This window comes from Leguminivora glycinivorella, chromosome 14 (genome assembly GCF_023078275.1).
Source record: "Leguminivora glycinivorella isolate SPB_JAAS2020 chromosome 14, LegGlyc_1.1, whole genome shotgun sequence".
NCBI classification, from domain to species: Eukaryota; Metazoa; Arthropoda; class Insecta; order Lepidoptera; family Tortricidae; genus Leguminivora; species Leguminivora glycinivorella.
In genome coordinates, this window is record NC_062984.1 from 15,224,981 (window position 1) to 15,240,180 (window position 15,200).

The following is a 15,200-nucleotide window of genomic DNA, read 5'->3' on the forward strand; positions in this document are numbered from 1 at the left end:
TTGACCCGTAACAGCAATATATTCACGATCAATACGTAATACAATAATAATATGATAAAAAAACTGTCCTTAATTTAACCACATGAAGCCTGGAATCCCGCGGCATATGCATACTAGCATAATGATTGAGGTCATTCACCCCGTGTGGCATCCAAATCCCCGATCACTGCTGATAAAGCATAAATAAACACACGCAAAAATATTTAGGGATAATATGATTTTGGCCACTTCAGGCTGCGAACAGCGTGCACAGATGAACAGCTGCATCTAGTTTAAAGCCTAAAAGGCCCATACATTTCAGGGGTACGCTTTTGTCAGTCCAATATTAAATCGATCTTGCCGCTAACATAGACATAGACATAGACATAAGTCTGACTAAACTCGGACACAATCTCTTCCAAGAATGGGACACACAGGTGTCTGATGTGGCAGGTGTGTGTCGCACCTGATTTAAAGAGGGACAGAGATAATTATTTTTATACCTAGTTAAGCAACGAACCGTTCGGTAAGAAATCGTAAGACGTTCGCTTTAAGGTTTACATTACGTAGTAATTGAAAAAAAAAAAACTCGGACACAATCTCTTCCAAGAATGGAACAAATATGGGACACACTGGACACACAGGTGTCTGATGTGGCAGTGTGTGTCGGTCGCACCTGATTAAAAGTGGGACAGAGATAGTTTTGTTTATACCTAGTTATACAACGAACCGTTCGGTAATAAGTTGTAAGATGGTCACTTTAAGGTTTACTTTTGAACCAGCGCCATCTAGTAGATTTCTTTTACAATCGCTCGCCCGTTCGATAACTTCGTTCGTTATCGCCGTCTCCCTACGTTACCCAGTATTGTTCTTAATATTTAGTATTTGCTTAGAGATGGCGATAATATCAAAGGGTGATATGCTAATGATAAATCATAATTACCCTCTGTAAACCTTTAATTCACTCGACAGTTGCAAAGAATCCGATAGCAAAAGGTTAAGTACTATCATACGAATAAATAGATAGAATGTTGTATTCAATCATCAATGCAAACCAAAATTCAAACAATTTGTTTTTTATAATGATTCTTATTTATAATAGCTATACAAGGTGCTCGCGAGGAACCCATATAACTTTAACGGCATATTCTTGGTCACATTTAAGACTAAAATGTCATATACCCTTTTCTAGATTTCGTCTAGTTTCAGAGTTATTGCCAATTAAAAAAAAAACATTTCCGTATTGTTACTCAGAAAAGGTCTTCTTAACGGCGCTGATGCGCAGTTGTGGAGCATAGTCTCACAGTATTCATTGATAGATGTCAAAATGTGACAAGAAAAACTTCCAAAAAATTTGGTTTTTAGAAAAATAAATTAAAAACTTATTTTAATTGCCAACTTCATGGATAAAAATTACTTTATATGTGAAAATACGTACAAAAAAGTAAAAAAAAAAACAAAAAAAAATTTGTTTTGCGAAAAATTTTAAAATTCATATAACATTTTTTCTTTCTTTTGGCCTCAGAAACGCGTGGTTCAAGTTATGCGGGTTCCTCGCGAGCACCTTGTATGCAGTCGTCTAGTTACAGTACGTGGCGACAAAATGTTTGTGTTCATTTCAAAACCCCACCTTCCCCACCTTCAAAATTAGCGGCTAAAGGACAGGCAACAATATCAAAACAATAATATCGCTTATGATTTTAATTAATCTTTTTCATATGTACAATATCCAATATATTGATTTAGACTAACACGATTTGCACTCATAATTTTAGAACAAAACGGGACTTAATCGCGTAAACACTTACATTTATATTTGGCCCGACGTTTCGAACATCACATTATGTTCGTTGTCACGGGTAGACTGGCGAGGAATTGCATCAACATCTTCTAGCCGCGCGAGTTTCTCGAACTACCCGCACTTGTTCTTGATTATTCACTTTTGCGCTAGGGTTGTCACTTTGCCTACACACAACACTCACGACATCAGCCGGTGTGTTCCTCGGTGTTTTTTCACGCTTACATTTGCTAATCACTGGATTCCACGAAGAAGAAATTCCCTGTCCCTCATTTTGGTTGAAATTTCGATGCTTCCTAATTTCAATCGCTTCACGTACTTTTCTGCTGTAGAACAGACGTTCCGTTGATAGAATTTTGGGACTATGGAGCTCGATTCTATCAACGGAACGTCTGTTCTACAGCAGAAAAGTACGTGAAGCGATTGAAATTAGGAAGCATCGAAATTTCAACCAAAATGAGGGACAGGGAATTTCTTCTTCGGCTAGAAGATCGGCGGCTAGAAGATGTTGATGCTATTCCTCGCCAGTCTACCCGTGACCACGAACATGTGATGTTCGAAACGTCGGGCCAAATATAAATGGAAGTGTTTACGCGATTAAGTCCCGTTTTGTTCTAAAATTATGAGTACAATATCCAATTAACAAACTACATATACCTATTAATTACACTCCTCTCCTGTAGGAGCCTAATAAGCTGAGGCCTATGTGTTTGACCTTGGATGTGGTGCGTTTCTGTCTCGCCTGCTTGGCATCCGCTTTGAAGAGGGCCCACTCTTGCTTCGTGTCCTTGTTGGCTGGGCCCCAGGACGGCTTTTTAGTGAAGGCTAGTTTGACCGTCTGTAAAACGTAATAATAGATATTTAAGTGACTGGTGTATAATGACAAAACACTCGTATTTAAATGCCTAATTCTTTACAGTTGTATAGCTACATATTTTTATCTACATTAATATGTACATAGGTAATGTATATAGGCTAAATTTAGGTTGGCGATAACTTAAAGTAAAAATTAGGGAGTGTTTTAAATCGACACGAGTTACGAATTTTCTTTTCGCACGTGTATCGTACGATGTTTTTCAGTACAGATGGCCCTCCGAAGTTTAGACCTGACATAATTATAATGAACCACTTCTCGCTCTAGTGTAATATGTTAACGTAGCTGTATACTGTTAAAAGCCTAATATAAACGATGACAAGAAACGTGTATTATGTTACCTACCTAAACGTGTAAACGTACCTGTGTCAAGTTTCCAGTTCTGTACTTGAACATTGTTACAGCAATGAAGATGGGAATCAGTAGTATGCCAAGGGCAAGAATGACAAATCCCATTGCTGAAAAAAATAGGTAATGAAATATTATTTATTATTTATTGGTCGAGTGCATTGTTGGCTTGGCACGATAGCCTTATTGATTTCTGCATCTTAGTAAAAGCACAGTATAATAAGACCTGATTTAGACGGCGTGCGAACTCGTATGCGATTTTAGTTACATTGCGGGATGTTGAGGGTACATACAATTTTGCACAGCCATCAAATACCGCAATGTAATAAAACTCGTATGCGAGTTCTCGTACCGTCTAAATGGGCCCTAAAGAGTACTATCGTACAGTATGGCCACTCCCGCTCCCCGCTGAAAGTGCCGCCCACCCCCGCTCGGTTACTTCACAGTTACCGCCTGGCAAAAGCGCGAACAGTCGACCTGTCATATCTCACTCATACAAGCATGGTACGCGTTCACCTACACGAGCTTAGAATATGTGCTAGGAACGCCTCTTTCATATATTTGATCGCCAGTGTCCGAGATGTGATAAAAGACACATTTTAGGTACTTCGGTTCCGTAACCGGCGCAAGAGTTCTTTGTTCTATCTGGCGGGAGGGTATCATTCACACAGTATTTTGTTTTGTAAACTTGAACTGTGGCTTTACTTGAACAAAAAAAAAAGCTTTAAAAAGCTTACCGATCGCAACATCCGGGAAGGCATCACCGCCGAAATTATTAGTTACTAAGGCGTATATGAAGACTATTATCATCATGGCAGGAGCGATGATGCCCCAGCACCACCGCCAGTAGACGCTGGTCTTCAGGCCCAGCATGAACTCGATGTCGAGGCACAGGTTCTCCAGACCTATGGAATATAGTAGTAGTAATAGTAGTATATATACGGTGGTAAACAAAATATGCATGCAAACTTAAAATATATAAGTACAACTAAGCAAGGCACAAATGTCGGACTAATCTCCTTAAAGTATTCGCTACTAGTCAACCGCTGAGCTCATTTATAAACTCTATGACGCCATAATCAGACCAAAATTAAAATTATTTTACATTCGAATTCGTTCGTTTCTCGGGCAGACATCTACTTGGAATAGACAGACTCCAAAATTGAAAACATCGATAGGCATTTTGGCTCGTTGTAAATTATAATTAAAATATCTAATCTATACTTACCGTAAATCCAGATGACTCCGACAATTTCAGCAATACCAGTGAACAGGATTAAGAACGTTCCGCCAAAGTGATCTACAAGCTCTAACACCCATTGACCACCCTGAAATCAAAACTTATGAATTATTTTCCCACAACAAAATAGGTACTTAACTTACTACTACGTACTATGCATAGAGTTCGTCTGTAGGTACGCACCACAGATGTCATATATACCATAGATCAAGCAAACGTATCTACTTAGCGTGTCAAATGAACTCAGTGAAATCCACTGAGTTGTCCGTCTTTAATCGCAGCTTGCAGCTTTCGGGCGTCAATTTTTGTAAGTTGAAGTCAATCAAAACATAAAAAATGCCTCGTTACGTGATATTCAATTGCAACAACACAAAAATTATGAACAATCAAGAGCCTGAGACATATTTAAAATTACAGGCAAGAAACAACTTCAGTACAAAATTTGACACGCTCGGCCCCTATACAAATAGATGAACTTGTTTCTTCTATCTAAATATAGTTCTGTGGTACGCACTATGAATATAGAAGTGCAAGGGAACTCTGTGTTGGCTTGTGATGGGCACATGAATTCGGTTATATTTATATATAATTATCAAGCTAAATGCTGCACTTTTAAACTTGGATAATATAAATACTTGAATAACATATTTTGACCTCATTGTTACACTGGTTTTGATACGACCTTTGTCTCTGAAGTAGATTTATTTTTTAAATAAATAGTTGTAAAATTAGGTATGTCTGTCCAGTCTGTAATCGACTAATCGCAAAAGCTTTCCTCGCTGAGCTAGGATGTCATCTGCAGGAGAGGGACCTCGACCCCCGCCCTGGATCATACGTGGCGCAGAGGTTGGTCACTGCGGTCAACGCGGAAACGCTGCAAGCGTGATGGGAACTTTTGAGTTGGGGGCGATACGAGGTACGTTTTTAGGGTTCCGTAGTCAACTAGGAACCCTTATAGTTTCGCCATGTCTGTCTGTCCGTCCGTCCGTCCGTCCGTCCGTCCGTCCGTCCGTCCGTCCGTCCGTCCGTCCGTCCGTCCGCAGATAATCTCAGTAACCGTTAGCACTAGAAAGCTGAAATTTGGTACCAATATGTATATCAATCACGCCAACAAAGTGCAAAAATAAAAAATGGAAAAAAATGTTTTATTAGGGTACCCCCCCTACGTATAAAGTGGGGGCTGATATTTTTTTTCATTCTAACCCCCACGTGTGATATATTGTTGGATAGGTATTGAAATATGAATAAGGGTTTTCTAAGATCGTTTTTTGATAATATTAATATTTTCGGAAATAATCGCTCCTAAAGGAAAAAAAAGTGCGTCCCCCCCCTCTAACTTTTGAACCATATGTTTAAAAAATATGGAAAAAATCACAAATGTAGAACTTTATAAAGACTTTCTACGAAAATTGTTTTGAACTTGATAGGTTCAGTAGTTTTTGAGAAAAATACGGAAAACTACGGAACCCTACACTGAGCGTGGCCCGACACGCTCTTGGCCGGTTTTTTTTGAATAGGTAGAATTGTGTATAGTTTAGGATTACTTTTAAGTTTATGAAGAAATGTTTTTCTTTTGCATTCTGTAGTTTTTTTATGTGTTTCGTCATGTAACTATTATGTTAATAAGTATCTAAGAAAATAAATTGATAAATGTTTTAACTAGACTTACAGGAGTGACATAGATGAGCCCGCTGGCGAAGCCGACCGTGCAGCAACAAGCCGACATGACGATAGTAGGCACTCGCGGGAAGGTATCCATGAGCACCGTGTTCACGGACGACAACAGCGCCACGGCCGAGCCCACGCCCAGCACCGACATCATCACGAAGAACAGCACGGAGAACAACTGCAAGTACCAGAAGTGTTTTTTTTTATTTAAGTATTTTATATTGAGTTTCTAAGAGCATTCAACCCCCACAAACGCTTCACGAATCGTGAACGAATCGTGAGCGAATCGTGAGCGAATCGTGATCGAATCGTGAGCGAATCGTGAACGAATCGTGAAGCGTTTGAGCATTCGACTACGCCCACTGGACTGCTGATGTCTAAAATTTGCTACTGAATTAATAATAGTATTGTCTATTCCAACCACCAGCATACAGTTCTTAAAAATAAAGTTACAGCATGTCCCTGTACCTGATTGGTTTAAAAAAAAAATGTGGTTTATATGAATGGGATGGGTGTAGTCAAAGGAAAGGGACTTCGCAGGAAGTGCATTCTTCCATGTTCTTGCAAAGGCAAGATACACAGAGTGCTAATGTAGCTGTTTCTAATCTGCCATACAATCTTTTGCATTCCCGTTTAGGCCACTTAAGTTTCAAAAACATGTGTGCTTTAAGGGATGATCCTGCAACTGGTATAAAATTTCAGGAATCTGAAGGTGCGAAGTGTGAGACCTATCTGCTTGGGAAGCAAGTTGCCTTGCCGTATCCCGTGGGCGAGGCTACACGTGCGCAAATGCCATTGCAATTAGTGCATAGCGATGTGGCAGGCCCATTTCAGGAGGACAGCATTGGTGGTGCGAAGCTCATGTTGACGTTCACTGACGACTACACCAGGAAGTCACATGTCTTCCTCATGCGGCATAAATCGGAGGTAATTAAACATTTTATTACTTATAAAAATTTAGTTGAAAAACAGTTAGGTTTGCCAATCAAAACTCTTCGGACAGATTTTGGGTCTGAATATTGTAATAAAAGTTTTGCTGAGTTTCTTAACAAAGAAGGTATTGTTCATCAGAAGAGTGTTCCTTACTGTCATCAGCAATGTGGAGTGGCTGAAAGATTGAATAGGACTCTTTTAGATAAAGCTAGATGCATGCTTTTCGAAGCTGGTCTTAGTAAGCGTTTTTGGGGCGAAGCAGTGATGACTGCTGTGTATTTGAAAAATAGGAGCCCAACAAGTACACTGTCAGGACGGACTCCTGAAGAGCTCTGGACTGGTTCTGTACCGGATCTCAGGCATCTTCACGTCTTTGGGTGTATCGCTTACTCCTTGATACCTAAAGAAAATCGTCGCAAACTTGATCCTAGAAGCAAACCTTACATTTTTGTAGGTTATAGTGAAACAACTAAAGGGTACAGGCTTCTGGATCCATTGAACCCTAAGAAAGTGATTCTGTCTCGAAATGTTGTGTTTTTAGAAAGTAAATTTTACAACAATATAGATAAATTAAGTTTTAATCAATCTGACAATGAAAATATGTTTTATGAATTTGAATTTCACTGTAGTGATAAATCTAGTCATAATACTATTAATGAAATCCCTAGTCAGAATAATGATAATTATATTTGTAATGAGAATAATGTAATTGAAGTCCCTAGTCAAAGTAATGATAATTTAATTTCTAGTCAATCTAGTGACAATTCAATATCTATTCAAAATGAACACATTCCAATCTGTAACCCTAGTAAAAGACAAATAAGTGAACAGAAAAGTAATGAACATTCCATGGTGTTTTCAGATTCGGAGGAGTTCTGTACGGGAAGCGAGTATGAGCGGGGCTGCTCCACTTCAGGGTCTGGTGACTCGTCGGGCGAGTCTGTAGTGCTGTCGCCGGGACCGTCACATCAAGGGGAAGCCCTGCCATCAGCTGATGCGCCAGCTGTACATTCTTCGCGCCCTGTACGTACTACAAGGTCACAAAAACCCAAAAGGTATGCGGATTATACATCCGACTGCTCCATGGCCGTGCAGACTGCTGCATCTGACTCTGATCTAGACATACCGTTGACTTTCAAAGAAGCTTTTACTGTGTAAAGAATATTCACATAAACGCACTAAGCATATAGATGTGAGGTATCACCATATAAAGGAATTAGTGCATAACAATGTATTAACTGTAAAGTACTTACCAACAGAAGAAATGATAGCTGATGTACTTACCAAGCCGCTGAGTCAGTGTAAACATTCTAAATTTATTCGGAGTATGAATTTGAAGTAATGTAACTTAGGCATGTACTGCATAATTATGTGTAATCCTTATTTTGTTTGCATATTTGTACATGCACAATCGTAAGAAATAGCATGTACCATTATTCATTGTGTCAGTGTTTGTGTTTTGTGAAAGCATGCTATTATACGAATGTGTATATGGATAGAGATAGTCTCTACTTAGGGCAAGCATTATTATTAATGTAAACTGATATAATTGATATTATATTTAGTTCAAGCCCTTTATATCAGGGATGAACCAACACATAAAATACCTACTTGGCCTTATAAGTGTGAGGGGAAGTGTTGGAAGTCGGAGCGTGTATACCACCCTTATAATCCAATCTGTCTTTGCATGTCGTGTGAATGAAGCTTAACATTTATAATCTGTGCTCTCTGGTTTTTCGCTCTTTCTCTTTTGGTCCAGACGCATTGATGGACAGACGTGTTCCCTTGAATTTCTACCTAAGTGCTACGACTACTTGCTTGTATGTGAGTTTAATAAATATCTTCAATCTACAAAGCGTGACTTGTTATTCCACTGCCCTGCGGAACCTCGGTTCCGCTCATCAGTCACGTCACCAGGGGCCTTACCATGATCTCTCAACGCGATTCAGTTTAGGACCTAAACTGAACTGCGTCGCTATTTCCTACCACGACGTTGTTATTGCGATCAAATTTCGATCGAGCGAGCGATAAGCGTCCCAGCCGTTTCATTCACTCATCTCAAGTGTATTTCGTACCATGACATGCCACTTGAGCCTTTAGATTCAGTTTACTGAATCGCAGGAATGTCAAATTGAGCGATTCATAAAAAGCACAGAACACCCCCATAGAAGCCTAATAGAAGCAATATTGTTCGAGCGAGACGCAAATCACCAAACCTTGCGGGGCGAGGCGGGAGCGCACGGTGCTGCCATTGGTCGTTTCAGATAATGGCGCACCTTCACGCGTAGCCTTAGGGATGGGACATGTTTATTATAGACAATGGTACCGGTACCGGTACCGTGGCGAATTTGTTTTGCAACAAATAAAATACTATATGCAGTTTTTCAAACTTATTTATAGTTATTTCGTGATTAAATATTCTTTCTACAAGTAATGGTAAGCAATGCGCAAATTAGGCGTTTTTACAAGCTTTTATTTAACGTACAATGTAAGTTTGTTCGGGTGAAATCTTGCGACTCAATTTTAAAGCAGATATCTTTAACCGATTGAGCGGAAATTTTGCACACATATGTAAGGCACGTGACAATGCAATATTATGGTATTATGGAGCTAACCTGATGATGGACCAGAAACGTGGTCATAGGAACTTTGTAATGAAATGCCGTATCCCCATCGAGTAAGGGGTTTTAAGAAACCACAGACCAACCCAACAAGACGGCCCTTACAGGGCGACTCGCGGTCACCAAGCATACGAAAAATCAGGTGTATAAAAGTTTGAACGCGCGCGACACCGATCAGTAGCGCCCAAGTATACAACCCGCTAACAGTGTTCGTGTCCGCTCGGGAAAAAATCTTAAATAATTAAATTTGGTTGCAAACAATGGTCTCTTGCAGCATAAAGTGGTGTGGCAAGTCTTCTAACACTTCCAGATATAAAAAAAGATGGAATAACATTTCACAGTTAAGTCAAATTCATTATTTTGTTGAATATTGTTTATTATCCGCGGAGTTCATTTATACTGGTCAATATGGTTGTACTGAGCGGCGCGTCCATCTTTTTGCCTAGTTAACAATGCGATATGCTATCCCTTTCACGTAAACGACTAGGGATGGGGCCATGTTAGTTTATGTCTGTTGCGGGAACTTCGTACTACCGTTCGTACCATGTGCTACCATTTTATGAAATATAAAAGAAAGAAGATTTGTAATTGTGAATAATTATCTAGAATCTGTAGAGTCTGTAGTGTTATTTAGTTACCAACTAAATATTCTAAACTAATCAATCATTTAACTTAGTAAACGTAAGTAGGAGGTAGGGCATAGCGAATGATATTCCGCTTTGTGTGGTAGGGCACAGCACAGCGGATATCGTCTCGCTCGAATCTAGAGCAGAGCCCAACTGGGGTAGTACCTCCGCCTTACAGAAGACCGCAGCCAAATAGCACTAGACCCTACTCATAGTGTTGTGTTCCTGCCGGTGAGTAAGGCTGCCAGAGCTCAACGAGGGTGCGGTGTGCTGATGACGGGAGGACTTACGGAACTAACTTGTTCCGTATATTATCCTTTAGAGTCGTCGGCAACCCGAACCCTCCTTGGAACTTGTACACTCCTTTTTGCTGTGTGCTTAACACAGCAAAAGGGAATGTACACGTTTCTAATGGGGTGGCAACGCGCATGTGACACTGTTTGCGTTGCGTGCGTTCATAGGTTACGGTGACCGCTTTCCATCAGGCGGACCGTATGCTTGTTTGCCACCGACGTAGTATAAAAAAAAAGTAAAAATGCACAGTTTAGTTTTTTTATGAAGATGACGTACATACATACATACAACATACATACAATCACGCCTGTGTCCCATGAAGGGGTAGGCAGAGCACATGAAACTACTCAGGTTTCAGTGCCACTCTTGGCAAATAAGGGGTTGAAAGAAAACGAAACTGTGACATTGCAGTAACAGGTTGCCAGCCTCTCGCCTACGCCACAATTTAACCCATATCCCACAGTCGCCTTCTACGACACCCACGGGAAGAAAGGGGGTGGTGAAATTCTTAACCCGTCACCACACGGGCACCGGGAAGATGATGCACACTAAAATCGCACTTCTTCCAAGTTCATCATCACCGGAGACCTAACTGCTCACCTAGAGGATTCTAAAAAACCCATACAACATATGCCGTTCACAAACCAACACTGAGTTCCCTCGCACTTCTTCCAAGTTCATCATCAGGTCAAAGGTGAAACGTTGGTGGCAATCGTAGCCCATGGACGTTTGTTAAGGAGAATGTCACATTCACATTCATGGTCTTTTCCTACTTTGAATAACTGCTAATATTTCGTTTTAAGTAATTATTGTGATAGTACCTCAAAAATAATCCTTCTACTGACTAATAACTAAACTATATGCATTTCTACTTACTGAATACCAACTATTCTAAACTAATCAACCAAGTAAATAAAACTACAGATTCTAGATAATTATTCTCAATTACAAATCACCTCTCTTTTATATTTCATTAAATGGTACCATATGGTACGAACGGTAGCACGAAGTTCCCGCAACAGACATAAACAAACATGGCCCCCATCCCTAGTCGTTTACGTAAAAGGGATAGCATATCGCGTTCCCAACTTGACGAATAGGGATGGGCATACTTCGGCGCCGCCCTGTACAACCATATTACCCAGTATAAAATGAACTCCGCGGATAATAAACAATATTCAACAAAATAATGAATTAGACTTACCTGTGGAATGTTATTCCATCTTTTTTATATGTTGAATTGTTAGTTGATTCGCCACACCACTTAATGCTACAGGACACCATTTTAGAAACCAAATTTGATTCTTTTTGATTTTTTTTCCAACGGACATAGGAACTGTTAGCGGGTCGTAAGCTTGGGCGCTACTGAGTTACTGACCGGTGTCGCGCGCGTTCATACTTATATAAACCTTATTTTTCGTATGCGTGGTGACCGCGAGTCGCCCTGTAGGGCCGTCTTGTTGTTTTGGTCTGTGATAAAAAGTTACTCACTTACCGCATTATTCTGAATCGCTTTGTTGTAACACTAGCGATACTAAATAGTTTTGTGTTTTTTATAAGGAGTAGGAGATGGAAAATATAACTAAAGCTAGTTTCATCACCTGATTAATTTATTATTTTGGTTTTTCGATCCTTATCGATTCGATAATAAAATATAAAGTTTTATGATTTTGTTTAGTAATATTTACGGACCAACTATTCCAACTAACTACACGTTTTTACATTTTTAGAGTGCCCTATGATCTCGCAACTTTCGCAAAAACGCAAATCAAAAAGAGCGAGAAAAAGTCTGATCCTTTTTTAGTCGATATGCAAGGAGTCATGTTAACACTTGCGACAAACTATGCCTAGGATGGCTAAGGAATCAACTAGGTCTAGCATAACTTAGCGATATACATTAAATTTAGACACGAGTGAGCTACCTACAAATACTAATGACTTACGTATTTGTTAAAATATCATCCAAACACTGCGAGTTCTATAGCCGAGCACAGCACTTCAAATACATAAATAAAAACTTTATTATTAATTACCTACTAGTCAAGGGCGCGATGTTCTAAACATAAGCTTTAACGAACTGTTATTATATATATATATATATATATATATATATATATATATATATATATATATATATATATATATATATATATATATATATATATTTATCATTTATTTATAGTTTTGTTCAAAAAGACACGATATTTTACACAAAATCATTGTAATTATTGTGAATTTTACATTTAAATATTTTAAATGTTTCTTTTTTCAGTTTTAAGAATAAAATAAAATTAAAAATTAGTAATCGTTCCTGGTTTTCGAACGATCAAACGTCACAAGGGGAAAACGAGATAGATTTATACGATTCCTATAGCGTCATCCTTTTCTTGTCAAAACGATTCAGTTGCGGACCAAAGACAATATCGGTCTTTCATTCACTTGTACGCGGTTCAGTTTCGACTCTGAACATTGGAGGTCATGGTAGCAAATTGAGACGCTCAGTTTAGGCACCTAAACTGAACTGCTCTGCGTTTGAATCGTTTTTAAAAAGATCGTGGTAAGGCTGCAGGTCCCCAATCCTCTGATGTGTATAGCAACGCAGATTACAGTGCAGTCACTTTTGTGTTTTTAAAGGAACAGCATGCATTTAGGTACGGAACAGTGACATTTGGTGCAGTGGAACTGCTGATGATGGCCAGAACCGAACTCCTCAAATCTGAACGGCACGCTTATAGTGACTTTGGTATTTTTATAAGAACAGCATGCACTTTCGTCCAGAACAGTGACATTTGGTGTAGTGGAACTGCTGATGATGGTCAGAACCGAACTCCTCAAATCTGAACGGCACACTTATAGTGACTTTGGTATTTTTATAAGAACAGCATGCACTTACGTCCAGGACAGTGACATTTGGTTCAGTGGAACTGCTGATGATGGTCAGAACCGAACTCCTCAAATCTGAACGGCACGCTTATAGTGACTTTGGTATTTTTATAAGAACAGCATGCACTTTCGTCCAGAACAGTGACATTTGGTGCAGTGGAACTGCTGATGATGGTCAGAACCAAACTCCTCAAATCTGAACGGCACACTTATAGTGACTTTGGTATTTTTATAAGATCAGCATGCACTTACGTCCAGAACAGTGACATTTAGTGCAGTGGAACTGCTGATGATGGTCAGAACCGAACTCCTCAAATCTGAACGGCACACTTATAGTGACTTTGGTATTTTTATAAGAACAGCATGCACTTTCGTCCAGAACAGTGACATCTGGTGCAGTGGAACTGCTGATGATGATCAGAACCGAACTCCTTAAATCTGAATGGCACACTTATAGTGACTTTGGTATTTATATAAGAACCGCATGCACTTACGTCCAGAACAGGGATATTTGGCGCAGTGGATCGAACTGCTGATGATGGTCAGAACCGAACTCTTCAAATCTGAACGGCACTGTCATAGTGACTTTGGTATTTTTATAAGAACAGCATGCATTTAAGTTCAGAACAGTGACAGTTATTTAGTTATGTTTGTTAAGCATATTGAGTTTTCAAGTCAAATTTTGTCAAGATTTGATTTCTTATAATCGGATTCATGAGGAATTGAGGAAACTCCTCAAACCTTAACGTTATACGTATATTCATTTGTGTTGCCATCAAATAATTAAAGCATTAAAAGCAGTTTTAAAAAAATACCTACACATTTCTACATGTTAATCCAACATTCGCAAGTAGCTTTCACCCAAAGGCGGCGGTTTTTTTTCTTACAAATTATAGTTAACACTATTATTTTCATAAACGTGGTGGAGGTGGGAAACTGCAAAAATGGTCAGACCACTCAGACCATTGATCGGTCTGTAACACGTCATCAGAATTAATTTAGCTATCATACGAGATATTCATAACCCCTTATTTTTCAACATGGCCATTGTTATAAAATTAAATACAAATATTTTATTTAATAAACAGCTCATTTCCTTTCCGTTCCTAAATTATACTCTGAATAACTTTTCTTGTTCGCTAGGTACATTCTGTACTTCGTGAGCTACTGAGCTAGTATACCGTACCAGAACATGCGCCTGGTTTCCCAGGGTGCCGAAGATGGTGATACCGGACAGGAGACTCGTAAAGGTATCCAGTGTTATACATGAGCTACTAAACAGTATAGGTATACCGTACCTGAGGCACGGGCGTTTTCGCGATAGCATCAGGGTAGGATATGAAGGCCAGGCCCGTGCCGCCCTCACCGACTACATCCAGCACCTCTCGGCCCAGCACATGCGCCAGGTTACCCAGGATGCCGAAGATGGTGATACCGGACAGGAGACTCGTGAATGTATCCAATGTTGTGACGATCATGGCGTCTCTGTGGAGTTGCATGGAATTTTCATAGAAGGTCAGGACACATGATTCGACAAAATGTTCGTTCGGGTCAATTTGTTAATTATTGCCAAACTAGCTTTTACCCGCGGCTTCGCCCGCGTAATAAAAGTATTCATTAAGATTTTCATTATCCTTAGGTTTCTCTGTAGGTATATTTATCTGCGATTATTTCGATTGCACATAATACTTTTGCTTGCAATGATTGTAGAAATATTACACATCGACCACAGCGTAGGTAATTCTATATACGCTGGGGAAACCTTTATAAACATCCCACATAGCCCGTATTTCGACACTATGATCGGTGGGTAAAAAGTACTTTTTTCTATTATCCCTTACAATTTTTTACATTTTGCTTATACTTATCGCAAACGTAATCTTCAAGCAAGCAAACAACGATCGTCTTAGAGCACATTGATTGTAAGAGACCGCCG

General features: G+C 39.4%; 1 protein-coding gene across 1 annotated transcript in view; it reads right to left on the reverse strand.

The window, feature by feature from the left end:
* Nucleotides 1-2,279: 2,279 nt before the first annotated feature.
* LOC125233432 (sodium-dependent nutrient amino acid transporter 1-like) overlaps nucleotides 2,280-15,200 on the reverse strand; it is a 28,676-nt gene continuing 15,755 nt past the window's right edge. Inside the window, exons 9-14 of the mRNA XM_048139449.1 lie at nucleotides 14,563-14,749; nucleotides 5,909-6,085; nucleotides 4,228-4,327; nucleotides 3,737-3,904; nucleotides 3,015-3,109; nucleotides 2,280-2,615 (exon numbers count right to left, since the gene is read on the reverse strand). Of these exons, the coding sequence (XP_047995406.1) occupies nucleotides 2,442-2,615; nucleotides 3,015-3,109; nucleotides 3,737-3,904; nucleotides 4,228-4,327; nucleotides 5,909-6,085; nucleotides 14,563-14,749 (901 nt within the window). The 3' untranslated portion in view covers nucleotides 2,280-2,441. The remainder of the gene's footprint in view (nucleotides 2,616-3,014; nucleotides 3,110-3,736; nucleotides 3,905-4,227; nucleotides 4,328-5,908; nucleotides 6,086-14,562; nucleotides 14,750-15,200) is intronic.